General features: G+C 38.0%; 1 protein-coding gene across 7 annotated transcripts in view; it reads left to right on the top strand.

Moving 5' to 3' along the window:
* mast4 (microtubule associated serine/threonine kinase family member 4) overlaps nt 1–26,832 on the top strand; it is a 79,837-nt gene that overhangs the window by 37,020 nt on the left and 15,985 nt on the right. For 2 of the 7 annotated variants that reach the window (XM_034122982.1, XM_034122988.1), the window contains 10 exons: nt 18,213–18,301; nt 19,638–19,707; nt 20,003–20,023; nt 20,441–20,519; nt 22,299–22,456; nt 23,602–23,677; nt 23,775–23,984; nt 24,705–24,806; nt 25,158–25,290; nt 26,769–26,830. In XM_034122982.1, the coding sequence (XP_033978873.1) occupies nt 18,213–18,301; nt 19,638–19,707; nt 20,003–20,023; nt 20,441–20,519; nt 22,299–22,456; nt 23,602–23,677; nt 23,775–23,984; nt 24,705–24,806; nt 25,158–25,290; nt 26,769–26,830 (1,000 nt within the window). Of the gene's footprint in view, nt 1–5,793; nt 6,040–7,493; nt 7,575–18,212; nt 18,302–19,637; nt 19,708–20,002; nt 20,024–20,440; nt 20,520–22,298; nt 22,457–23,601; nt 23,678–23,774; nt 23,985–24,704; nt 24,807–25,157; nt 25,291–26,768; nt 26,831–26,832 lie in introns of those variants that run through there. The other 5 variants (XM_034122987.1, XM_034122989.1, XM_034122983.1 and 2 more) reach the window with 5 other exon arrangements.

Here is a 26,832-nt window from a genome sequence, read left to right as displayed (position 1 = left end):
CATCTTTCAAATATTGCTGGATGAATATGATCTACTTTACATTTTAATTAGTTGCTCCGAGTGGATAGATTTGCTTTTTATTCCAGCATAATCTTTGGGAAGCAGAGTTCATATTTTAGGGTGAAATACATCATTCATATGATAGTCTATTTTGTTATGAGAAAAATGCTGTTGATTCTCCAGATGAAACAGCTTTTAAGCCAGGTGAGGGCATAACAGACTTCCTGGGTATTGATTTTTGGTTTAGTTTGCTATATTTTATGGTGGAAGAGAAAGATTTACCTATGACACCTTGTTGCTCTCGCTCGCACCTCAGCAGAGGGGGCACCTACTGTAATAGAGGTGAGCCATTACCAACTCGATTTATATTTATAGCGCTGCGCTGCAGCCTCTGGTGACCTTGGTAACCATAGTAATGGTGTTTGAATATCACAAAGTTGGTATAATGCTTAAAGTGAATCATAGTTACATTTAGTTAAAAAAGCCTATGAGGTTTGGACTAATTTGTCGCATTTGAAATGAAACCATATTTTGTAAGATGGGTATATTTGCGTTTCTTGATTGGTATTACTGCTTGAGTGTTATCATTTGCCTGATTTAAATGTGTTAGACAGGGTGTGTGACAGATGGTGGAGCAGGGTAGGGAATAAGGTAAAGTTGGTTTAGCCTATCTTTATTTATATTCTAATCACGAAAAGAAATACACGAAAAAGCGGTGTCGGAAGAGGTACTTGGATCCTTTACTTAAATAAAAGTACAAGTAAAGTTCCTGATTTCAAATTTGTACTTAAGTTGACGTACAAAAGAAAAAAGTATGATATTTGCCTCTGAAATGTAGTGGAGTAAAAGTATAAAGTAGCATTAATTGGAAGTCAAAATATGTCAAAATATAGTACTTGAGTACAATACTTGAGTAAATGTACTTAGTTACTTTCCACCACTGTGAAAAAATAAAGTATGTCTGACCATTGTTTTTTTCTGTTACTTAAGTCTAAGAGTGGTTTTGCTGTGACAGATAGCCAGCTACTAAACATTTAAAGATATTAAAATAGCAGTTCATTACCAGTTATCCTTTTCCACAAACTCTTTACATCTTTGTGGTGGGCATTTATTATGGTCATTTATTTTTCACAGTCACAACAGTGACGGGTGTATCTTTTAGATTATTTTAATATGTGGTGTTGCTTTCAACATGAGTCATTCTAGTGGTGTGATGACTGGAAAGTATTTGTAGGCTGATCTTAATATTAGAACTCTTTTGCTGGGTCCAATTTAATAACTTGAAATCAATCATTTGCACGCAACTCAAGCCACACTCATTTGTTTTCTTGATCAATTTTGGTTAGATTGTTATTTCTCAACTTCAAGCAAAACATCACAGCCTGCTGCAGTTTCAAAAAAGCTGTTGTGCTGCCCAATTATATTAGCTGCTTTGCCATGCAATAGGATATCTATATATAAAGAGGAATTGTTTACTGTAGATTCTGTTACTTGGTCTTTTTAGGGTGAGAGTAAATTCAACAGATGCTGTCAGCCACACTACATGAACTTGATCTCTGCACATAAAGTTGTTGTTGGAGGATAGCCATTTACTGAGATTTATGAGTGGAAGTTTTACAGTTGCAGTCCTCCTGAAGCTGGAGATATGAACAGCGTTTTCTTATATAAAATATATATTGAGTCTGGGAATTTTTGGCAGCATATGTTGTTGCAGAATTGATTAGCGATCAACATAAACTCCTGTGTTGTGCCTCTGTGGTGATTCCCTCTTTGCGTTCAATAGTTGGTCCTAGTCCAAGCTCTTCTGAGAGGAGGTTGCCTGCTCACCTCACACGCCCTCTCTATCCTTCTCATTCAATGATCATTTGTCAAGGTAACACAGAATACACATTTTTTAAAAAGCGCATTTTTTGATTTTGAGATTAGTAACAGCCTCACAAGATAAATATCTCCCTTAAAATCTGGTGCACATCAGTTTTATTCATTGAAATCGAGCATAGGCTCAGTTTTCACATGTTGCAAAGGTTTGCCTTGCTGTGTAATCTTACGTTTTTACAAACACACACAAACGAACGTTTCAAATTTAAGGCTGCATCAATATATAGTTTTATATTATTATTTAATATTGGCTATCAATTAATTTATGGAGTAAATGAAAACATTTAAAAAGTGCTGCTTTTTTAAGATAATTATTTCTCAACTGTATTTCCACTCGGCTCCACCGTCTTTTTACTTAATGTTTTGTTTTTTCACCTGCACTTTAATGTTTTGGTTTTGTGAGCGTTGAAACACTCAAACTGGACTTGAAACTAGTGGTAATGCTAGTCTGTATATGCTGGATAAATTAATAGGCAACTGTTTGCTTGAAATTTTCCCGTGTCCACTTTTTAACTTGAAAATAAGTAATTGTTGTGTTTAACCTGTTAAGCCCGGGAGCCCCGGAAACAGCGTTTGAGGGCTTCTTAACATTTAACAACCTATTAATGATGCATACCCACTTAACGGGAAGAAACTCAGCTAACAGACAATATGAACAATTTTTACCGAAACGAAACACAACTCTAACGCCAAGCGTCTGAATCAGCACTAAGCGAAAGAGTGCTAACGCACTTTGCACATGACTCACGGTAGAAATATGTTCTACTTCATCGGATCTGCACAAACAAGATATCAAGAGATTCCACAGATTCCAATGGTATAAGTATCATCACTGTGCGACCAAAACTCAGGGCAGCGAACAACACACAACTTCACTTTACGTGGCCAAAACGGCAAATACGTCTTACCTTTGCTGTTTTCTGATAAAAAGTTTTGTTCAATGACATTAAAACGCATATAAACGCTGCTGAAGGTTAATCCAATGTCTCTGTGTCCCTTAGAAATGATTACTGATAAGCCATCGTCATATTTATGTCAAAAAGCCTAGTTTTCAGTTTTCAGAGCGTAACATAGCTTTCGGTTTGGGCAAACTGCGTGTGCATCACTCTCATTCCTCAATGGTAACGTGTAGGTGGATTTAGGAACTCCCTCTCGATTCTATTGGCTCTAACGGTTCAAAAGAGGTGTCAATCACCAAAATCGACCAATAGGTTCCAGATATATCGTTGATCTCAATGGGATTTTTAACCTGGATAAATAAAGGCTACAAAACAAAACAATATATGGCAAATCCACCCAAATGACTGCAGAGGTGTTTGTTTTTTTCTAAACCTCTAAGAAGGTCAAATGTCACTTGTTTTGCATCAGTCTTGATACAGGGTACTTATTATATGTTATAGTTTGGATTCCTAAAGCTTCTACTATCCCATCATTCAAGGGTGGTTTTCACTATAAGTAATAGGAATGTCATTTTCGAGCCTGAGACCTGAAAAACAGGCTCAGGGCTTAACAGGTTAAAGCATTTTGCACTGCCCCCAAGTGGCCAAAAATGACTTTATAGAATGGAATGAATGGACTTCTTTGGCACTTTCTGTGTAACTAAAAACAGTCTGCATGCAGTTTCTGAGAGAAGGATGTGGGCCTACTTCACCTGCATAAAAGTAGACCTGATTTCAGAGAAATAGAAGCTGAACACTAGAAACAGCTCTGCAGTGTGCGTTCTTCACACCACAGTAACAGTCATACATTATTATTAAAACCTTGGTGATTCACCTGCCTTCACCCAAAGCTACAAATTACCAGCACAAAAAGAAATCAAACAAATTAGCTACATATCTTTATTTGACTTTATTTTTTAAATATTGCAATGACATATGAAATGAATGTCTATCTGTTCTTTTTGTAAATACCAACCTCGTTGTGATTCATTAACACATCTCTGTGTTGGCAGGAAATCTTATACCTTCACATTTAGAATCTGCACTGCACACTCTTATATATCCTGTGTGCTGGTTTTAGTTATAATTTATTCATCCTTTTAAGCTAGAGCAAATGTTCTTGGATGTATAGATTTTAAATTTTTATATTTTTGCTGGACTGTGAAGCAGGCTGTATGAGAAGGCACTGAGTGTACCTCACAAACGGACTCCTCATTGTGACATGCTTATATTCTATCGTAGTTCAATGGAAAACCTGATTTCATCAAAATGTAGTTATTATGCTGCAGTTAAAATGATTGAGACTGTATGATAAAGAAAAGAGGATCAACACAACTGTAATGCCTGTTCGTTTAAGATGAAGCTCAAGCCAGGAGAGGGTTAGCTTAGCTTAGCAAAAAGGCTGGAAACTGATGAAAACAGCAAGACTGTCTTTTACCAAATGTAACAGCAGGTATTCTCTAGCAGGTCAAACTTAAACATGGCAATTTTCCTTTAAAAAAAAAAAAAAAAGCCTGAATTTGTAGACTTATGGCATAAAAATGTGTTTATTCCTTTATTCAACCCTTTCACTCCACTTCCTATTCCAATATATATTTTTTTAGGGCATTATCTCAGCCCCCTGCAAATGCTGGAGTTATGTCTCTGTCTTTCAGAAAAGAGAGAAAAGACCTCTTCTACCTTTTATGTGCTGACAGGAAGTCATGGGTCAGAGGTTTCAGTTTCTGCCAAACACAGGCTCTATACAATGTTATCATTTAACCTGGCTTCCTTTCGAGAATGTAATTTTTACTTACTTGCATTCAAGTAAAAGAGTCACAAGCTGCAAAATGGAAAATGTACCAGAGTAAAGAGATGAATGACATGGAAGAATCTGTGTGAAAATGCCTGAAGATTATAGGCAACTTAGTATACTTGAAGTATTTAGCTGACTCTTGACCTGCTTTACTTTATGTACAAGCTGCATCTTCTTATGCTCTAGTTCCTTCCTGCCTTGTCTTCCAGTTCTGTGGTTAACAGTGTTTGGTGTCATCTGCAGTGGGTCTTTGCTCCTCAAAAACGCTCACCGTAATAAAGAATTCATGGTAAACTGGATGAATGAGTGAGTGAGTGAGGCAGCAGCTAAGTGCGTGGTCTGCTGTCTATACTGCTGCCATCATTACAGGTTAAACAAAAGCATCCTCAAACAGCAGTTATTGTAGCTGACTCATTGCAAACACTACACATTTTTTTGTTGTGTATTTTTATTCTACAGTGTGTTGAAAATAATCTGAATAAGCCTCCTCTTGTCATGCAGTATTTCATCCACAATACATGTAACAAAATTGCATTATGGGGGATTTTACTGATGATAAGCAGTAGCCTTCGGGGTTTTTGAAATGCCTGCAGGGGCTAGGTCACTCTGCTGCGTCATCATGCTTAATAACTTTACCGAATTCCAGCCAACATTCACATGCCTCTTACAGAATCCATGCTCCTACCTGCCTGCAAAGATTAGATGTTTTAAACTAAGAAATCACTGCAACATGCAAGTTTGACTTCCTCCTCTTTATTTGATTTGAATGACTAGTTGAATAAAAAGGATAGAAGCCATGTGTGAGTGCATTCCTCCATGCAGACTGACTGACGTAGACTGGCAGGTAGTGGTGCATTATGTTTTTCTTTCCAAGATGACATCATCCCCGTGGTTGTGGTGACATTGCATCTGCACGCCTCGTGTTAGCATCTGCCAAGGTGACTGCGTGTTAAGAGGTGCGGACAAAATGTGGATTTAATTTATTGCATCTATTTCTGCTACGTAGCAAGTCACCAGCTGGTGGAGGAATTGTGCTTGGGTGGAAGGGGAGGAGAGGGGGGGGGGGGAAATATGTGCATGCATTTGTGAAGGAGCAGGGGGCGTGTATTAGGGGAGGGATGAAGGGGTATTGTCCTGCCTCCATGCCCTCCGCAGGCAACTGAGGATCTTATTTGACAGCTTCAAGGTGGGAAGTGGATAGACAAGAACCGTAGCCCCCATTTTTTTTAACCCCCTCCCTTTTTTTGGGGGGAGAAAAATCCAATCATCGCACTGTGGTGGCTGGGTTTGGCTCTTTGTCAGTGCAGGGGGGGCGGGAGGCAAGGCAGGCAGTGTGAATGCATATCATGACCACAATAGAGCAAACGAGCACAGTTCAGCCATGAAAGCCCAGCGGGAGAGGCTGAGAATTCCAGGGCTGACGCTAGAGTGAGTATTTTCCTCCGTTATCCTAGCAGAGAGGCAGCTCCTCTGCAGTGCTCCATCTGTCTCTGTGTCATAATTGTTGCTTACCTTCACTGTTGCTTGTGCAGCGTTAGCATTAGCAGCAGCAGCAACAGCATCTGCAGCAGGAAGTCTAATGTCAAATCTTTCACAGCTAGTCAACAGAGGCTTACTTGTGGTTGTGTGTGTGTGTGTGTGTGTGTACGTACATGTTCACGCATTTATATTTTCATGCAGGTGTGTGATAAACTGATAGATAACATGTTATGTCAAGGAGTGCCGCAGATGCACGACATGCTTTCTTTGCTAGGGTCACACACTCACATATACAGTGCACATGTAAGCAACACACACATTATCATAACACACCTATGATGATTGGCAGTGTTTGTTGAATGTGATGAATAAGGCGAAAATCTGTGTGTTTACACGGCAGGTTCCCCTTTTATCCAAGCTAGTCATTTGATACGTTCTTTTTATTTAGGTCAATAAGGTATTTGTTATGGTTCCCTCTATTTGAATGCACAATTGGATTGATAAGTGACTGTTAAATCTGCTTTAAAAAGACTCTTTCCATGCAGATTTTATACATACAGATATATTTTATATTTAATTATTAATTAAAAAATTAAAATGTATTATTCCAACATTGCCATGAAAAGACCAAAACCCCAAATGCTGTCTCTCAATACTTTCTGACGTTCTCAGCTCCAAGCCCATTGGTTCCTACTGAAGATGAGTCACAAGTAAAGACTTTGGCTTTTAAGAGGTAATGTTCTTGAAACAGCTGGCCACTGTATTTTGTCTCAAACAATACCCAAACAGAAGAAGAATAACAAACAGTCAGGCTTTAAGTGAATAGACAATATCTGTAAGTAGGATGCAGTCATCGTTTGTTTTGGTCTTTTTATTGATAATATAAGAGAAATATAGAAAAATATGCAGGTTTATTATTCTAAAAGTGTATTATGGTCTGCCACTGCAGTAAAAGTTACTCACCTTTATATGACCTAAGGCTCTGCAGTGCATCTGTTTAGTTTAAATAGTGTTCAATCCATGACATAGGTAAAGGAAGGTCTTCCTGTATGACTTAAATCACAGAAAATATATATATTTACCTTTTATTACAAAAAAGAATTACTAAAGAATGTGAAATTAGGTTAATCTGTAACTTCCTCTATAATCTTTGGCCTTTGAGAACACGCGCTTGGCTTTGATTTGAATCTTATTTGAAGCAACTTAGGGATAGAGACATATCAAACTGTGCATACATGCCACGGGAACCTGCTCTTCAAACACAATTGTTGGTTCATGTGACAGGAATCATTACTCATCATGATGCTGCTGTCTTCATCTGGGCACGTGTCAGAGCTGTGGGGGGGTTTCTGTCCTGTGTGTGATAAAAGGCAACTATTCACTCCACTCCATTTAACTTGCAGCCTAACACCCCGAAGCTTGAGTCCCACTCCCACTAGCCCCTGCAGTCCGTGCAGTCCGCTGCACGCATTTCATTTTTGGAGGTAAGCGCTCTTCAACCGTGCCTGTGTTGTTTTGAAAGGCCTGTTAGTGCATGTTTGAGTCAGTTTTGTCATCATGCGTCACAAGACTGGAAGTGCACATTCATTTTCCCCTCCGAAAATCATCTGCCATTGAAATGACATTGAAAGAGGAGGACACAGTGCTTATATAATGTTGATGGTGTCCCCCCTCCCCCCATCTTGGCCCTCTCTGTTCTGAGGTTTATGCTCCTCTTTCATGTGCTAAGTAGGATTTGTGGCATTTGCAATACATCAAAGTGAAGAATGGTCTCAATCTGCTTGAATCCCAGCTGGATTGATTCATTTAGGAGTTAGAGTATTGAAAATGGTTAAAGCTAGTTTTAGTTATCTCCGTAATGGTTTGCTATGGAGGATTATATCTTGGCTAGTATATGATTAGTTTTTATAAATCTGAATGCTGGTAGACCTTCAGATTATTTTATGAACATCAAGACTTTTATCCTTGTGTTTCTAAAAAGATGATTTCTTTAGCGGGTTAATGCATCTGTGATGTCTGAAATAGCACGTCCTCTCTTTCATCCGACAAGAAGCTCTGATTCTGTCTTTTTATTCACGGACAAGCCTTTTTTCGAGGTTGCTGTTTCCAAAATTGAACCATCTGGTTGCTGCTCCATGTTGCCTAACTGGTGTTTATGTAATGATTGGTTGCTTGGACATACCTAGGCTCCAGGTATGTCCAGGTATGTTGGTGACAAGACAGATCGGAGTCTTGTCTGCTTCCTCTCTGTCTTCTTACGGATGGTGATAACACACAGATATCATCTGTGAGATCAAAAGGAATTGCCAATAGTTTGATTGAAAATTTGATTTGTTTTACTCCAAAAGGTGAACTGGGTTACTAATGTCATTAATCAAACATCCCACTTGAAGGTTAGCTTCAGTTTCAGGGAACTTAGCCTTCTGCTCTAGCTTCTCCTAAACACAGTAAAATATGTACTTATATATTGAGGAACAGAAAAGTTAATTACACAAGAAGATATCTGTATATTCTGAGCAAAGAGTCACAGTGTTTGCTTTCTGTCAGGTTTTGTTGGCTTTACTTAAGCCGCTTCTAATTTTGTCAAGAGAAATAGTCAAGTGATTTTCTTTTTCCCCTGCTCATTCAAAACTCTCAATATTAAAGAATTTTCTGTATCAATGAATAGCATGAAACACCCACCCATGTCACCTCTGATCCGCTCTCCTTCTGCTCAGTGTTCATAGATGTTCAAGTGGAGCAGGGATTTGAGTGAGTCAGCTCCATACAAGAATGCAGAGATGTTTTTAAACTGGCAGTTTTTTCTTCTATTGAAAATGTTTTTTGCCATCATGTACCAATGCATGGGGTGTACTGCCGCAGTGGTAATGTATTAAAGGTCACCTATTGTGCAAAATCCGCTTTTTTCAACATGTGTCCCCCTCTGTGGAAAGAGATTCTGAAAGTTTCAGGAAAAAAGATTCTCTCTCTTTTTGTCCTGATCCATTTATATAGAAACCTGTCTGAAAATGAGCTGATCAGATTTTGGCCACTTTATGATGTCATAACGATTTTTTGGCTTGTGTAACCATTAGCCAATCACCAACCAAGGTAACACCACCCCCCCCCCCCCCTTATCACCTGAATCTCCTCCTAGAGCACCACTGTGTTCTTTTTAACCAAATATCTCACAGAGGGGCGTGGGGAGTGGCTCCTTATTTTCATCTAAAGTAACAGACAGAGAATCAGCACTTTTGAAACAGGACTGAAACAGAGGGGATTATGGGATGCTGCAATGATCTGTTTGGTGTTTTGAGCCAAACACTTCAGAGACATGTTTGTATATGTCTGAGACCTATAATATATTGATGAAAAACAGTATAATAGGGGACCTTTAACTTAGATGTTCTAATAGTGATGCAGTAAAATATGATCCTATATAGTCCAAGCAGGTGTTTGAATCCGGTTCACATGTAAAACTGGTGATGAAACTGCTGAAGGCAGGTTGTTTCTGTTTTTTAATCTCTTTGGTCAGGATTTTGCAATGGATTGCATTAAATAATTTTCAGGGTTTATTTAATGGTTGTACATTAAGGTTTTTACATAAATCACAGTTGTCTGAGTCAAGTTAAAAGGAGAAGGTTTTAATAACATGCAGTATCAATGAGTTTAAAGGCTTATTGAATGTCAGAAGTTAGCAGAGAGGTTTTAAATACTCATTGTGAAAGTATTTGATCTTTTGGTGAATTTCTTTGTATGACTGAAGCGTTATATATATATATATATATTACCAAAACAGTTGTCCTGCAGTGTATGGCTGGACAGCTAAGCATCAGTCTTGGCAGAAGACTGTGCGCAAAATTATGTTTTTTGAGTGACTATTTCAGATTTAAAGATACTCTGAGGAGTTTTTGACCACTAATAGTACGATGGAGCAATATTTTAACATTTTGGTTCCCACTTTGTTTATTTTATGCCTGCACACACAAAGATGTCATACACATTCTTCTGCCCGTTTCATGTTATTGTGCTGGAAAAACATGCCATGAAACCACAACATCTCCGACCAAGATAAAGAAGAAGCTAGCATAAATGGGATTACATGTATGCTTAAAGGTGGGGTAGGTAAGTTTGAGAAACCGGCTCGAGAGACACTTTTTGTTATATTCCATGGAATGCTCTTAACATCCCGATAGCAATGAATATCTTAAGTGCTTTGACAAAAAATCCATAAAAAAATGTCATCTGTGGAAGCCGTAATACTGTAAAAAGTACGACCAATCATTTTAGCCGGCCCGGCTAAAATAACTGGATGGCCTACCTGCCTGTCAGCCTTCCATCTGTGCACAAACTTATCTCGTGCCCTCATTGGTCATGTGCGCGTTCGTGTGTGTTGGAGGAGGGGCTCTATAAGGAAGTGGCAGATTTTCTCCGGTTGTGTATTTTCAAATTCTAGCGATCTCGAGCTGGTTTCTCAAACTTACCTACCCTACCTTTAACTTATGTTTTGTGAGGCATAAAAGTGCATTGATCATTTTTTTTGGTAGTCGACCATACTCACAATTTTTTTATTATTATTATTATTGTGAGGAGAACCAGAAAATATAAACATAACTTTTTTTAAAGAAATCTTTTTATTTGTCACTCGTTAATAAAGCAAAGAAATGTCCAGACAAACCCCCGAATGTAGAACATTTTAAAGTGTTTTTTTTATTTGTGTCCTCTGTATTCCATATCACTAATTAGAGCAGACAATGATTTAGCAAAATATGATGACCCTTCCCAGGATTTATGAATAATATCAGATTTGTACTTGTGCTAATTAGATTCATTATGGCAGGATAGGGCAGTAAAACTGTTAATTTTCTTTTCTCTAATATTAAATACCACACATACTGCATTCTGATATCTTAATCAGAAACAAGTCATGTGATAATAAGAGGACAGTAACCCAAATGTCTCTGCATGTGATGACGGGGTAGCCGATGACCTCTGTGTTCATGCTGCTCTGTGCAAGTTTGACTTTGAACCATCTGAACCATCACTTCTAATGTGGAGCACAGAAACAGAGCAGAGCCATAATTAGAGTGAAGGCTGTCACACTGGCCTGTAGGGAGCCGGGCTGAGCCTCTGAGGAAATGCACACAAAGACACACGCAGTGAATTTGTACTGACAAAATGGCTTCTGATAACACTTTATTACACTTCGGGAAGAAGCAGCCGTTTTGTGCCAGTCATGGTAGTGTTCCTCTTTTATCCTTTTTTGCTCCTTGTCTCCCTTTCTGAGCTTTTCAGTGGCTTTCAGGCAATGCACTTGGCTTTGGGCTTATCTGCTGCAGCAGCCTGATGGTCCTCAGGTCTGACTGCGTATTTCCTTTGAGAATTGTTCTTCTTCTTTTGCACTCTTGTTCGCTGTTGGTATCATAACTGACAGTAAATAAGTTATTTGGCCATCATAATGACCTGCATAGGACAGCAGAGCGGGTACGTTGATCTTTGTTTTTACTTGGTCATATAAGGTCAATCTTCTAAGATGAATGTCTTGAGGCTGGATTGTGAAAGTAACATATATACCTCACTCCATCAATCATGTGACTTCAGAAGCCACACGCACACGCACACGCACACGCACACGCACACACACAGACAGACAGAGGCTCTCTTATCACAGCTCTCTGTTATTGCATCGGAGCCAGGAGTCTGTCTGCAGGACTGGACTTTGCTCTCTCCTGTGGAGAATGGTCAATGCATATTAGTAATCAATGGCTTGGTCCTCAAGTTGGATTTTTTGTTCCCGTAATGGTTCATCTAGTTGAAATGTGTTTTGTCCTAAACCCTGACAGCTGCTTTAGATTTTTGTCTCCACACAATGTTCTCCCCACGGGCTGCTAAGATCAGCTGACTCTAAACCTCACACTTACGCGCCGGACTGGAAAGTCAAATTTATCACTGAACTGACAAAACACCAGTTTTTTGTGTTATGCATGCGTGTGCATGCGTCAGTACAGCTTCTCCAATCTTGTTTTCGTTCTTCTGAAAAGTCACATTTCAAGTGAAAACATCTGTTAATCAATATTTGGGATATATTTGGATATTTTCAACACGGTTTGCACTAAAGACCTGAAGGTTTTTTGTTTGACTTCTTATCTGCTGGCCAGAAAACATGAGTCAAGGATCAAAGGTGAAGAAGTCAAGGTAAGGCTCCCATCAAATAAATGAGGTAGGACTGTCGATGCAGGGAGCAGCTGAGGGAGGAATGTATGCAGGAGCAGAAGAAATCCATGCAAAAGCAAAGCATTTCCATTTCAATTAGGTCCAGTTTAATACACTGACCCTCCAAACTTTTGGAGGGGTGCCAGCTGCAAGTGCACAGCAGCATCTGCTGATGATGCGGCAGCCCGCCGTCTCACAACCCCCCTGCACAGGATCTGAAGTGGTAGATGCCTGTTACATGATATCAAGCATGTTGAGCAAGGGAGCAGGGTGAGTGTTTGGGATATGGAGCACAGTCGCAGCGAGAAAGGAAAACAAAAGTCAGCTGGTGTTAGGTGTCTTATCCCTGCAACAGTGGAGGCTGTCCACACCTGACCTGGATCACACACTGAGTGTTTCAGGATCCTTCCTGGATTACTTTTTATTTGAGGACAGAGGGGGACAAGGTGTCCTCTCTGCAGATGTGTTTATGCCGCAGCTGGCTGCAGATGTGCCTGTGCAGAGGAGGTTTGGTCCTAAGGAGAGTGGATGTAGGAGTACTTGTCAGGACTCTTCTGGGGGTCGCGTCCTCCTGAACTCTGAAAGCCGTCGCTTCTCCTCGTCAGGTCATCAGAAGCCTCCTTTACATCTCCCTCTGTGGCATGACTTGGACACAATGTCAGATTCTAGTCTGTGGACGGTTCTGTCCAACTTTAACATGCCAAGTTTCTTCAGTGGAGCCCGCCTGCGCCGGTCCAAGAGGTAACTAGTTTGAAGCGTTGCCGTTTTTCTTTTCAACAATTTGATGCATTTAATGTTTTTTACAGACAGGCTTCTTTGTATATTGCAATCAAATACAGAAATTAGTAAAACAAAAACATATTTTACTACCAAATAAGTGACTTTACATTTTTACAAAATGTATTTGCTCTGAAGGGCAGGTGGGGTGTTTTTCTTATATTTGCAGTATGTAAACGGAGATGTTTAATGCGGCCAACATGAATACAAAGCTGGGTGTTGCCTCCTAGCCTATTGTGTAGCCTAGTGTTTGCTTTGTGAGACAAATGGTAATTTAATATTTGTTGTTGCTGAGGCAGTCTCATGTTCCTTACGATGTGTACTTCCCTACATGCAATCCCCATTAATTGGAAAGTAGAAATGCTGATTATTTTGTATAGTTCCTTAACTGATTGTTGTCTGTAGTTTCTGTCCACCACCAAGGATTTGTTCTTTGTGTCATGCTACATTTCTGGTTTGACTTTTTAACATTGCAGAACTAAAAACCCTTTATTGGTTTATGTGAATCAGAGTGTGTAGCCACTGGTTTATAGCTAAGCCACTTGATCTCAGTTTTCTGTATATGGTTTGGTGATGCCCATAAACTGATATTTAGCTTTAATCTCTGCCCTGACCCATTTTATAGTGAAAAACAGCTTAACATTAAAATACTGGCTGTTTTTGGACATCAGTACATAAGAATTCCAAAAAACGCTGTCATATTTAGTGGCAAATTGAAGCCTTGAAAAAGTCTGAGATCACAGCCATGTTTTCTGCTCTGGGTTTGTGAATAAATTGGTGATTGATGTTAAGTTGACCATATCATTGATTTCATTAAACGGCTATTTAAATCTGATGGAAAGTTTCATTACAGATGATGGCTAGTGGTTCCCTTAACTGAATGAGCTGAAATGGCTGCAATTCTTTCAAGTTTGTCTTATGTTTTGATTACATTGGAACCTGAAGAATTAGGCAGCTAACACCTCCTGTAATTCCTGTACATTTAAATAGTAAAAAGGATTCAGTAAACGGTATTCTGCTAAGATGTAGGATTTTGAAGAACTGCAACATGTAAGACCTTTGCTGCAACTATTGGCCATAATATCCAAAAGTACAAAGTTAAATATGTAATGCACATTATGTGAAAGTATAAGCTTCTGGAAATCTAACAGAAACCCTAGAGATTTGTCAAAGCTTAGTCTCTGAAAAGCGATGTACGTTCTCAGATGTAGAAAATCAGTCTTCATTGGTTAGGGGAGAAAAAAAAAGCGGCATTGCTTTTACCCAAGCAGCAAGTTTTTAAACACTATTAATAGAGCTGTGTGTGTAATATGTGTGACTTTGAATTTGGGTTTTTCAGCGAGCAGCAGTGATTTATGTTGCATTGCACTTTTTCAGCTCACCTGACAGCTCTGACAAGGAAGCTAAAGAGGCAGAAGTGAAAAAGATGAATCATGGCTTTTTGTTGACACGGGTCAGGATCAGACGTTCCAAATCTATCTGAATTCAAAGACTGTTATCTATTTTTGCCTCTTCCCGTACCCAAAATAAGTAAGCACTCTGAAATCGAAGAAATTGTTTTTGACAGATTCAGATTACTTTGTGATATTGAAGAGTTGCAGTAATGTAGGTCAGTAAAGAAGAGAAATAAATGCACTTTTAATAAACCTTGATATGTAAGGTATCTCTTACTTTGGTAAACACCTTTTCATAGATTATTTCCAGTTGTTAAAAAAGAGCGATGTAGCTGCGCTGTGGAGATTTCACGTGTAACGCAACAATGGTGTGATGAGGTTGAGGGTTTTGCATATCACCGAGAGTGGTAAACCCTTCTATGGATCCGTTCCAGGAATCTCACACAACTGCAGAACGGCATACAACACTGGCCTACTTTCTCCCTATCATCTTCGCCCAGGGCTTCTTTATCCCTCCTTTAAAGCTTCTCTATAACGTCACGCTTTTTTCCCCTCACTCAGCCTTTCTGGCCTCAGAGGTACCCGCTCAGCTTAGCATCAAACGTGATAAAGATGGCCGGCGTGCCATCGTAACCGGTGACTGTTTGTTTTGTAAAGTAATCCGGAAGCAGTCACTTAACGTCCCCATGAGTGGCACGGGGTCGATTGGGCAGCAGTGTGGCATTCTCTGGGCTTAATCCTCATGAGAGGGTATAAATAGATCTTGTTAAATCTGATCCTCTTTGCCTTTACCAGATATTATTCGCTCCCGTCTCACCACGATAAATGATTCATCGCACGTGTCAACAATCTTGATTGCGGGGTTAGAAACCACTTGAGGACACAAGGATGAATGTCATTTCAGTCTAAGTAGGGTTTCCCCACTGATTTCAGGAGATGAATGTATGGGTAACAATGGGATATCAACAGGACTGAGCAGCTTGGGATATGATGCACCTTACTGGGCCTCATGAAAGAACATTTTTTTCTCTTTCTTATCCTAAATCTCTTATTTACTTTGACATTTTTCTAACAAGTGTCTTACCTCAGATTTACCAGAACAAACTCTTTCTAACCACACATTTCTGCTGCATCATTGCCCCCCTGCATATGCTGGTGCACATATGTAAGATTCATATTAAGCAGCATTAAAGCCCCTCAAATTTCAAAAAAGAATTTATTTTATTTTGTTCATTTCCGTATCAAAATTCATTGTTAGCACTCGTTACATTTCAATTGTGCCAAAGAGAAAACTTAGAGTGCAAGAAAATTGTTGGATGCAACTATTTATTTTGAAAAGGTGTTTGCTTCAGTTTGCAACATTACATAATACATTATCACTGTCCGATAATGGTCAATTATATCTTTAGAGTCCGCTACAACTGATTCAATCAAAGGCGTATTATAATCAGAATAATAAAATAATCTTTCTAATGTGCTTGTCACATCACGTTGAACTTTAAATCCTGAAATGACTGACCTCAGCTTGAAGGTCATTGCTTTTTTTGGATATTCAACTACCTGAAATGTTCTCTGTAATGTCGAGCATCATAAAATGTTTGCATCCTCTGATTTATAATCATGAGAGGACTGAGCCATGAGGACCACTAACTGGTTAATACTTCTCAATTGTTTGTCGTTTATTCATCATCACATTAAACTTTACCATTTGGCTAATTGCTCAACCATTAAGCAGGAGCAAGTATTCTCTCTCTGTCAGCTGACATTTCTGGTGTCATGGTCAAAACGATGCATCAAATGTGTGGGAAATTGCCCGTAGGTCATCAACACCAACATGGGCACAACATTGATCCATAGGCCTCTTTTGCATCAGATTTTCAAGGGCAAAATGTGAGGGAGAATTAGTAAAGAGCATTGTCTTCTATGCTTTAAATCTAGCTAGTGAGCAGGGGTCGGAGAAGAACTCAGATTTCAAGATGTACAAGATTGTAGGAATCCTCTGTTAGAAGTAAAAGTCCTGCAATCAAAAGTATTTGCATCAAAATATACTTAAAGTACCAAAAGCACTCATTATGCAGATTGGCCCATTTCAGAAAAATATATATATTATGTGTTTTTATTATGATTATTGATGCATTCATGTGTTTATCAAAGCTGGTAAAGGTGCAGCTAGTTTTAATGACTTTAATTATTGATTATATTTCACATCATTAATCCAGATCTGTAAATTAAGGTACAAAATACATTTAGTTGAGTAAAAGTAAACAATTCCCCTCTTAATTGTAATGGAGTAAAAGTACAAAGTAGCATAAATGGAAATACTCAAGTAAAGTACAAGTATCTCAAAATTGTACTTAAGTGAAGTGCTTGAGTAAATCCACTTAGTTACTTCCCACCTCTGCTGGCCAGTAAGATTACATAACATCTAAAGGGTAAAACCGGTGCAACACTTGAAGTATACAGAACACCCTGTAGCCTCCCTTGAAAAATCATCCAAGCAAGAACCAAAGGGTTAACACTTAGCACGTTAGTATGGTCATTAAACGCTGCAGTAAAATCAAGACACACACACACACACACACACACACACACACACACACACACGTACGTACTATGCAAAGGATGGAAGCAGCATTATTGAATAACATCTTAAAAATGCAGTTAGAAATGGTTCAGTTCTCTGAGGAGGTTATGTAACAGGATGTCATTGAGTCTCTGACCTTGAAGTGAATTCACGTTCTCCAGGCACGATGCAGCGTTTCCACTGACAGCCTCTAATTTGAAAATATAAACCCAAGACTTATCGGTGCATTGAACACTGGAAGCTGTTTCTTACTTTGAAATAGTTCATTTCTCCTCTCAAGGTTAAAAACTGGGCTACATTTATGAGTCACGTGTTGTTGATCCAATGTTCCCTTGTGAGTCACAGTCATGTATTAACATGATCAACACAACTAAAAGCATAATAAATGCTGCACAAAGAAACCTTTGAAGGAGGATGTTTTGTCTCTTGTTTTCATGGTACTGTTTGTACCAATATTACCTCTTAACATCAGGACTGTAAACACACCCTCGAGTTAGAGGCTCTGTTTTGGTATTGTGATAGAGGATTCAGTCAGAAATATATGTAACCAAGTAATTAGTTCTGTAAGTGGATGTGTATTATCATACTGTATATATAATGGGTATAATTAGCTACTATGAGTGACATCTTATTCACAATAATGAGACTCTTTAGAAACATTCTTTTTTGTAAAACTGAAGTTATTATGTTGGTCAATATAGAAACACGTTGATGTTCACACAAATGTGTTGAACGATATTTATGGAAGCACAAACGGCTGCAACAACCATCAGAATATCAATGTATCAAATGTAACCACTACTAATATATGTTTGATGACATTTTACTCAACCATTGAATTGGTACATTTATCGGACTCTTTTTACAAAACTTTTAAAAAGTTTTACAGGATACAAAATCCTTTTTTTGTTTTTGTTTCTCTTACACCCGACAAGAACAATGCCATGACAGAGGTTGACTTATACACAATACAAAATCCCCAAAAATAGCACCAAACCAAAGAAAAGAGGAACAAATACAAATACCAAGGAGCATGCAGTATATTGTAACATATTCAAACACAACGTTATTAAACATATGAGTTGAGATTTGGCCTGCTTTTAATAAGGGAATATGTGAAAAGGTCATTTTTGTGTCCAGTGACCTGCCTAATATTTGACTCTGTGGTTTCACAGCTGCAGAACGAGCAACAGAAAAAGCCTGATAGGAAGCGGTCAGTCTACAGGTTTACCCCGACCTCACTCGCCTCTCTCGTCTCTAACGGGTAAGTGTACAGTACATGCCAAAATCACAAATGTGTAATGCAAAATACCAGAAAATGCAAGTAGAAGTATATTCCTGCTGCGATTCCCTTTTAATAGCTTTAAACCAGTGGCAGCACTATTAGGCACAGTCATACAATAATGATATGATCAGATGGAAAATCACAGGTAATGTACACACTATTTACTGTTGACTGATTCTAAAATAGGCTTGTGAAAGTGAAAAGTTGTTATATAAGCTAACCTCTTTCAGTGTAAATGAATCTGTCTCAGGTCATTGCTGTGGTGTTTGGGGCCGTTTTAAACCGTACAGTAGCAGGTTGAAGGGCAGTGATTGTGCTGGCTGAGGAAGTGGTGGCTTGCACAGAGGAAATGCACGGGAGCGGAGGGAGGGCAGGCCTCATTTAACACAGGGCGTTTTATTTCCGGGCATTGGTCAGCAAAGATAGAGCCACAACTCACAGAGTTTGGTCTGTACTTCTACATAACGAAGTCTTAAAGATGGACTCAGAAAGCCACAATGTTCTTCTTGTTAATGAATGTGTTCAGCGCTGGGATGACCTAACTCTGTGGCTCAGTCGTAATATTGGTGCCAAAGGTAAGAAAAACATCCTTTTAGTTCCATTTACAGCAGGAATGAAAAGTGAGTCCACTGTAGAATACACGGATGACGCAGCATAAGAAAGTTTCTAAATAGACTGGATGTTATTCTTTTGATCTCTCACAGATCAAGCCTTTGGTAATGATCATGAATCATTTTATAGACGACATGACCTTGAACCATATTTCCTGTTATTCCTCACGGACAACGTTCTCACAGTCAGTAAATAATATGTCTCTTCAGGTGCAGGCTAATACAAAAGGAACAGGTTATTATCTGTAATTGGCTGTGATTAAGATTACAGTCGAATAAAAAAGGTCATGTTAATCACTAACAAGCTTCAGTGGGGCAATCATTGTCCGCCAGTATGGATAATGTCTGATTAATGCAAGACCATAAGGTTTGTTCTTACATTACGGCGGTCCAAACACAACTGCTAATTGGTGCTTTTGAAAAAGTCCCTACTAGTACATATTTTTATTTTAAACATGATGTGTTTACCGGTAATTCCCTAACGCTTCTATTAACAATGTATTATACATTATAGATAGCATATTATGTCTGTTACAAAACATGCTTCTTTTATTTAAGGAATAACCTAAATATGCCCCTTGTTCATTCAATTCAGACGCTATGTACTGTACGTGCTTTTGCAAATTTCACAATCAACTACAGCAATTCGCCTTTTCTGTAAGTAACCTTTTAAATGTTTGTTTCATCTTGTGTTTTTCTTATAGGAACAAGCCCACAAGACAGTCCCAGAAATTTCTCTCCTAGTGCCTCGGCTCATTTCTCCTTTGCACGAAGGTAATAATAACCATTGATATCCACTTTATTTGCAGCTGGACTTCAGCCAGTAGAGACCAGAGGGGCACTTGTTGGATGCAGTTCATCAAAAATAAAAACAGTGTGCTTCGAGTCGTAGCTATTCAACAGTAAAAACTGAAATATATATATTCCCTGCCAGCCCAAGTGTAAATGTATAGCTTCTTGAGTCTATTTCTGCTTTAAAAACAGCATCAATAATTATGTGTTATTTATTTATTTTTACTTTGAACTCAACACGATATCATGTAATTGTGTTTTTTATTAAAATCCACAGTCATTGCCACAGAGCAGACAGGTAACATTTTATTTTAGGTTTTCATTTGAGCTTGACTTTTCATTACATCTCATTTGTACAAAGTTGACTTTATAATCCTACCCCCTTCATTAGTTTGCCATACGTTTTCTGTTCCATCCTTCTTGCATCAGGTTTCAGATCTTCATTCAGTGTTTGCTTTCCTATGTTGTGTAAATCAAATCATCTGAAAACAGGTTACCATTCATCTATAACCACATATTCATTGAGATTGTAGCAGTTCATTTACAAGTTTTGAATACAAACATGTAAATAATTCATATTTCATTTGAAAGGATAAGTTGTTTTTAAAAGAAGACACGTTTTTCTCACCGACTAGCTTCATCATGTATTGTTCATTATGGATTCAGCGTGAGACTCTGAGGTGTGATGTTCTGTGTCTCTGCTGTTGTGTAACAGGACTGATGGTCGCCGCTGGTCGCTGGCCTCCCTTCCCTCCTCTGGATATGGAACCAACACGCCCAGCTCCACCGTCTCTGTAAGCATCATTCACTAACCAAGTGTGACTCATGTGGCATCAAAACATATCACAGGTCAATTTAAATAATCTGAAGAAAACAAATGAAAGAAATCAACATAACTGAGTAATTAAAAGCAGCAAGGAATATTTTAAGGAAACAATATCGTGATTATTTGTTATTCAATAAACTACAAGCTATATTTGTTCTCCTCTTAGTCATAAACAAGGTATGACTGTAGCAAGTAAAATTAATAGATATATATACATGTAAAGTTTCTACATAATTAGAGTCAAATACAAATATTGTAAAATGTTGCCAGGGTAATTCTTTTTTTTTATATAACCCAGCCAGTAAGAGAAAGGTTAACCTGCTAGTGTTGTACCCCAAATGATTCATCCTGAGGTAAATTGTTTGCAGCAGTTGCAGAACAAAGTAGGAAAGAGTGCATATATAGGCTGTGTAAGCATGCGTTCCAAAATATGCACAAGATAAAAAACAGATGATGATGAAGATAAAAGATTCTGAGAATTCTGCATCTCTGTTCACCTGCCATTTGTCATTTATTTTTTCTCTTACATTTTTTAATTCGAGTCACATAGTATTGATAATACAGTTTGATTGACAGATCGTTCTATTAAGTGACCCAAAAATAGCAAATTAAATAACAAACAATTCATAATGCAAAAACATGATAGGAAGTTGGTCAAGTAAACATCTGTCAGCATGCAGAACAAAGTAAAGTTACTTTAATGTGGAGTACAGTTACAGTATTTGTCACGGTGGCTCTATTTACCCTTTATGAGCCTGGCTCACAATTCTTTGTGAACAAACATTCTCTATGAGAGGCACAGATTTGTTCTGGAGTAAACATGACTTTGACAAGAACGCAACAAGCACACACCCACACATTTATCTCTCTTATTGTGACTAGTTCCTCCGTCTACATCTCTCAAACGTAATTGTGTTCAAATATATCTGTTTTTATAGGAAGTAGACATCTGCATACAATACAGTCCAAGTAAACACAGACTAACAGGATTACAAAGTATCATGAGGATTGTGTCTTTGTTTTGTGTGACATTTGGTCAGCTGGTACATTTCCTGCTGTACACCCCATCTATCGAAGGAAGCATGTCCTTGTTGCTCTGCTGAAGTCATGAGTCAATTCATACTAGAAACAGTAAACGTCTTTAGCATGTGCTAACGGTCAAGCTCATTCTTCAGTTATTCACTACAACAGTTAGTGAATGTATTTATTATTTGATAATTGTTGTGTGTCCACTGTAAGAGCTGTATCAATGTCCCATGTACATTTTGTGTGCTTTAGTGGTATGGTTAATCATTTGGGAAATACGCTTATTTGCTTTCTTGCTAAGAGTTACAGGAAAATATTGCACTGGCCTTGTCTACAGCATGGTCTACGGCCAGGAGATGGTTAGCTTAATTTAGCATTAGCAAGTCTGGAAGCACTGGGAAACAAGGTTGAAAAATGCATTACATCTAAATGTCACTTATTAACACGTTATGTTGTTAGTTATTCTTTACAAAGACTTAAATGTAAAATGAACAACTTTTGGGCAGCGCTAGGCTAGTTGTTTCCCTCTGCTTCTAGTCATTATGCTATTTGACTCTCAAAAAAAGCATAATTCCCAAAATGTGAAACTATTCCCTAAAATGTACAGAAAATTGCCAAAATGCATGATTTTTCTTTTATGGTATTTTTTTCATCCACAAAAAAAAATGCCGTCTTCTTTTTTTTTCTTTTCATTTTGAATTTAAATGTGTTTCATTTCCAGTCATCCTGTTCATCACAGGAGAAGCTGCACCAGCTGCCCTTCCAGCCTACGCCTGATGAACTGCACTTCCTCTCTAAGCATTTCTGCACAGAGAGCATCTCTGGGGATGAGTGCCGCAGAGCCTCGGCTCAGATGCGACCGCGATCACGCAGTCTCAGGTATTTGTCCTCTCTGCAAATATACATCATCCTAACGTGCAAGTGCGTAACATTGGTACCACTCAAGTACTGATTTTTTTTAAATAAAGTTTTATCTTTATTTGGTTTGTGGCTCGAATCCACTTTAAAGGTGGGGTATGTAATTTATTTCAGAAACAGTTTTTGTTATATTCCATGGAATGCTCTTAACATCCCGATACCAATGAATACATTAAATGCTTTGACAATAAATACATACAAAAATGTCATCTGTGGAAGCCGTAGCGCTGTAAAAAGCACGACCAATCATCTGAGCCGGCCCGGCTAAAATAACTGGATGGCCTACCTGCCTGTCAGCCTTCCATCTGTGCACAAACTTATCTCGTGCCCTCATTGGTCATGTGCGCGTTCGTGTGTGTTGGAGGAGTGGCTCTGTAAGGAAGTGGCAGATTTTCTCCGGTTGTGTATTTTCAAATTCTAGCGCACTCGAGCTGGTTTACTTCAAAATGACCTACCCTACCTTTAAGATCAACATGTTTTAATACAGTTCAACAGTTTCCTCTGTATATATATATATATATATATATATATATATATTAATATTGTTATGCTTGTATATATATTAATATTGTAATGCTTGTTTTATTTACGTTGGTTGTTTTCATATACGATTTGTTTTGTTATTTGATTTTATATATATAAAAAATCAAATGACAAAACAAATCAACACAAAATAAAGTTGTAATAGCACTGAAAAAAAACAACGTAAATAAAACAAGCATATCAATACATACAGTACATATACTACATATCGGTTAATATAAATAAGTCCCACATATTATTTCCAATATAGATATCATATCATAAAAATACATAAATATTATTACAATCTAAACAGACTTCATATTAGTGTATTATATATTGTTGTATTGGAGTACTATCAATTATATAGTACAATAGATTGGTATCAAATGCAGTACAGTCCCTTCCTAAGTATATGATTCTTGAGTAATAAATCTTATGTTCCCAAATGATCTCCATTAGCGGTGCCCATATTTCTTTAAGAAAATAAATATATAATCTTAGCATATGTGTATTTTTGTCCATTGTATAAATACTTTGTCAACATTTCAAATGCACTGATTTGTGTCCAATTTGTTTTTCAGCCCTGGAAGATCTCCTTCATGCTACGACCATGAGATTATCATGATGAACCACGTCTACAAGGAGCGATTTCCCAGAGTGAGAGCTCACAATATGTTTACTACAGCTGTCAGCCGTGTCTGGCCATTAATTATGTTTAGCATTGACAAACTGACACCTTCCCTTCTTCCTGCAGGCCACCGCTCAGATGGAGGAAAGGATTCAAGACATCATCCGAAGCAACTCTCCAGAGAGCGTCCTCCCTTTGGCAGATGGTGTGCTCGGCTTTGCCCACCACCAGATCATTGAGCTGGCCCGTGATTGTCTGGAGAAGAGCCGGCAAGGACTCATCACCTCCAGCTACTTCTGCGAGCTCACTGACAAGCTGGAGAGGCTGGTTCAGGAGGTGAGCGCGTCTCCAGGAATGATCTACTATTTCAATGAAGATATAATCTAAACCGTGTTCAAATGTGCTGTGTAAGACAGCACAAAGATAGAGCCCCATTTTGTGTTTTCGATGTATTATATTGCATTTGAATTACAGAGCTAAAGTATTCGTGAATTAGAACAATTATTATCCGATTTTTTTCACTTCGAGATGAAAAGTTATTTAGTAGTTTTCACCATAAAATGTTTTTGAACTTGTTTCTTATGTTGCAAGTAGCCAAAATGTCAATGTGTCCATGCTCTTCTTTTCCTTTTTTTTATGAAAGAAAAATAAAGATTCAAGATAAAAAGATATATATTAAAAATATAACTGAGCATTTTACATCTTTGAGCAGTGAATTTCAACCAGGGCATATATATATATATATATATATATATATATATATATATATATATATATATATCATGTCTAGGTACCATCTTTGTTTAGGTTAAGAAAAGTATTATGAAACTGATGAAAATCTTTATTTCTATCGTGCAACAGAAAGAATTCTGTTTCTCATCTAGATGTTTAAATGAGTCGTTAGGGTTTCCAGAAAGTACAACCTCTGTTTAGAAACATGATGGTTATGCGTTACAGGCGCAAATTGTCATAAATACAAACCATGTTGCGTTTTTGATGTACCTGACTTTTACTAGCTTACAATAACATGTGGAAATCCTGTATCTTTCTGTGCAGTCAACAGAGAGATCGGAGAGTGACGAGGTAAACTTCATCAAAGAGCTGGTGAAGAAGATCCTCATCATCATAGCCCGACCTGCTCGACTGCTGGAATGTCTGGTAGGTTAAATATCACTGAACAGCCTCTGATCCGTTTGTTTACCCCTGGATTTATATAAAACATTTCCACTTGATTTTTAAATATATTTCTTATTTTTGTGAAAACATTTTGCTGTAGTATTTCTTTCTTTTTATATGTGTGACTCAAGTAGTAGGTAAGTCTGACAGTATCAAAGCAGTGTATTTATCTACGTTTAGCAGAGTTGACACATGCCACTTTTTACTGCACACGGCAACTTATAAAATACATCTGTGAGTGTCTGATACAGAAAAGTCCTACAAGTGTAAGTAATTCAAACACACTTCTGAAACATTATTCATATACTAAATCGTGCTGCTGTGTGTCTGCAGGAATTTGACCCGGAGGAATTTTATCACCTTTTGGAGGCTGCTGAAGGACACGCTAAAGAGGGCCAGGGCATCAAAACAGACATCCCACGTTACATCATCAGCCAGCTGGGACTCACAAGAGATCCTCTGGAAGGTAAAGGAAGTTTATCATCATCAACATCAGCGATATTAAAATACAAACTATAACACCAGGAAATACAAGGTTTAAACAGAATGAATAGATGTGCTTAAAAAAAAAACACAACATTCAAATGATTATTATGAACTAGGGCTGTGCAATTAATCGTATTTTAATCTCGATAACGATTTTGGCTTGCAACGATTACGAAAACAACGTAATCGAAATAAAACGATTATTATTTTTATTAAAAAAAAAAAAAAAATGTAATTATTAATTTTTTTAATATTTTTTTTTATTGGTTTTTCAGTTGAATTATACTTTAAGTTCAGGGTAATCAACTGTTAAAAACATACTGTTCCAATTTTATTTTTCAATAAATGGATGTTTTCAAAGTAAATGGATAATCGTTTTTAATAATTGTGATATCAATTATTGACCAAAATAATCGTGATTATGATTTTTGCCATAATCGCACAGCCCTATTATGAACTATAATGTTATGGTTAGAGCTTCAAGCTATTTGGGACAGCCTTACTACAAATATCTTTCCTTGGTTCACTAGACAATCAAACGACCGAACAGCATGAAATGTAAAGTAAAATATTCTAATAATATATAGCATTTCCACTATTACGTTGGCAGTTTGCAGGAATGTATGGTATCCAGATAATGTTTTAGGGTTTACTTATATAACGCCATCAAAGTGTCACAGTCGTCAGTGATGCGGTAAATGTGAATACACAGTAACTGGTGAAGCTGTGAAGGAATGAAAGAACTGAAAGACAAAGATACTCTTGACTAATGTCCTGTCCTGAACAGACCGTCTTTCTAATGACCCTCTGTCCCTCCAGATTCAGCAACAAACCACATTCATTATGACTAATTAGAAAGGAATGGCCTCCCCACAGACCTAACACAGATCCACACAGGCTGCCTCATCAGCCCATCTCTCCTCTCATTTCCCACGAGTGTCTCTTGTGTTGCGTTTGCCCCATGCCTTATGTGTCTCAAGCAGACTTACAAGGGAGGACAGATGTTAAATAGTAGCGGAAATGTGTTTACAGGCTCTCTCGGGGCAGGACAAACACCCCCCTGAGAGAGTACACACATGGACTGTGGCATGATTGCAAAATAACACAGAGAAAAAAACTAAAAGATGCAAGGTGGTTTATAATGAGCAGTTGTTCTGGAGTAGTGATTTTCAAAATGGGTGTTAGACATGTGTTTGTGTTGCCAAATCTAATTTCCGCCCCATTTATTCTCAATTCAGATTATCTTGGAGTCAGCACCTCACACCTAATAGGTCGATAAAGGCTGCTGTTATGTTGTTTTGTTTAAAAGTCCTGATTTCTCAGCATTTAACTTTGTTTTAAAAACTGCACTGCAGAACCTGTTCATCTTGTAGGCCTCACATGCAGTTTTAGATTTCTAATCCACTAGCAACACTTTATACATTTAAACTGCTTCTTTTTTCTTTATTTGTTTTGTAGAAATAGCTCAGCTGACCAGCTGTGACAGCGGGATTGCAGAAACACCAGAAACAGACGATTCTGT

The sequence above is a fragment of the Trematomus bernacchii genome, unplaced genomic scaffold, assembly GCF_902827165.1.
Source record: "Trematomus bernacchii unplaced genomic scaffold, fTreBer1.1, whole genome shotgun sequence".
Lineage (NCBI taxonomy): Eukaryota > Metazoa > Chordata > Actinopteri > Perciformes > Nototheniidae > Trematomus > Trematomus bernacchii.
This window is presented reverse-complemented; position numbering and strand designations above follow the sequence as displayed.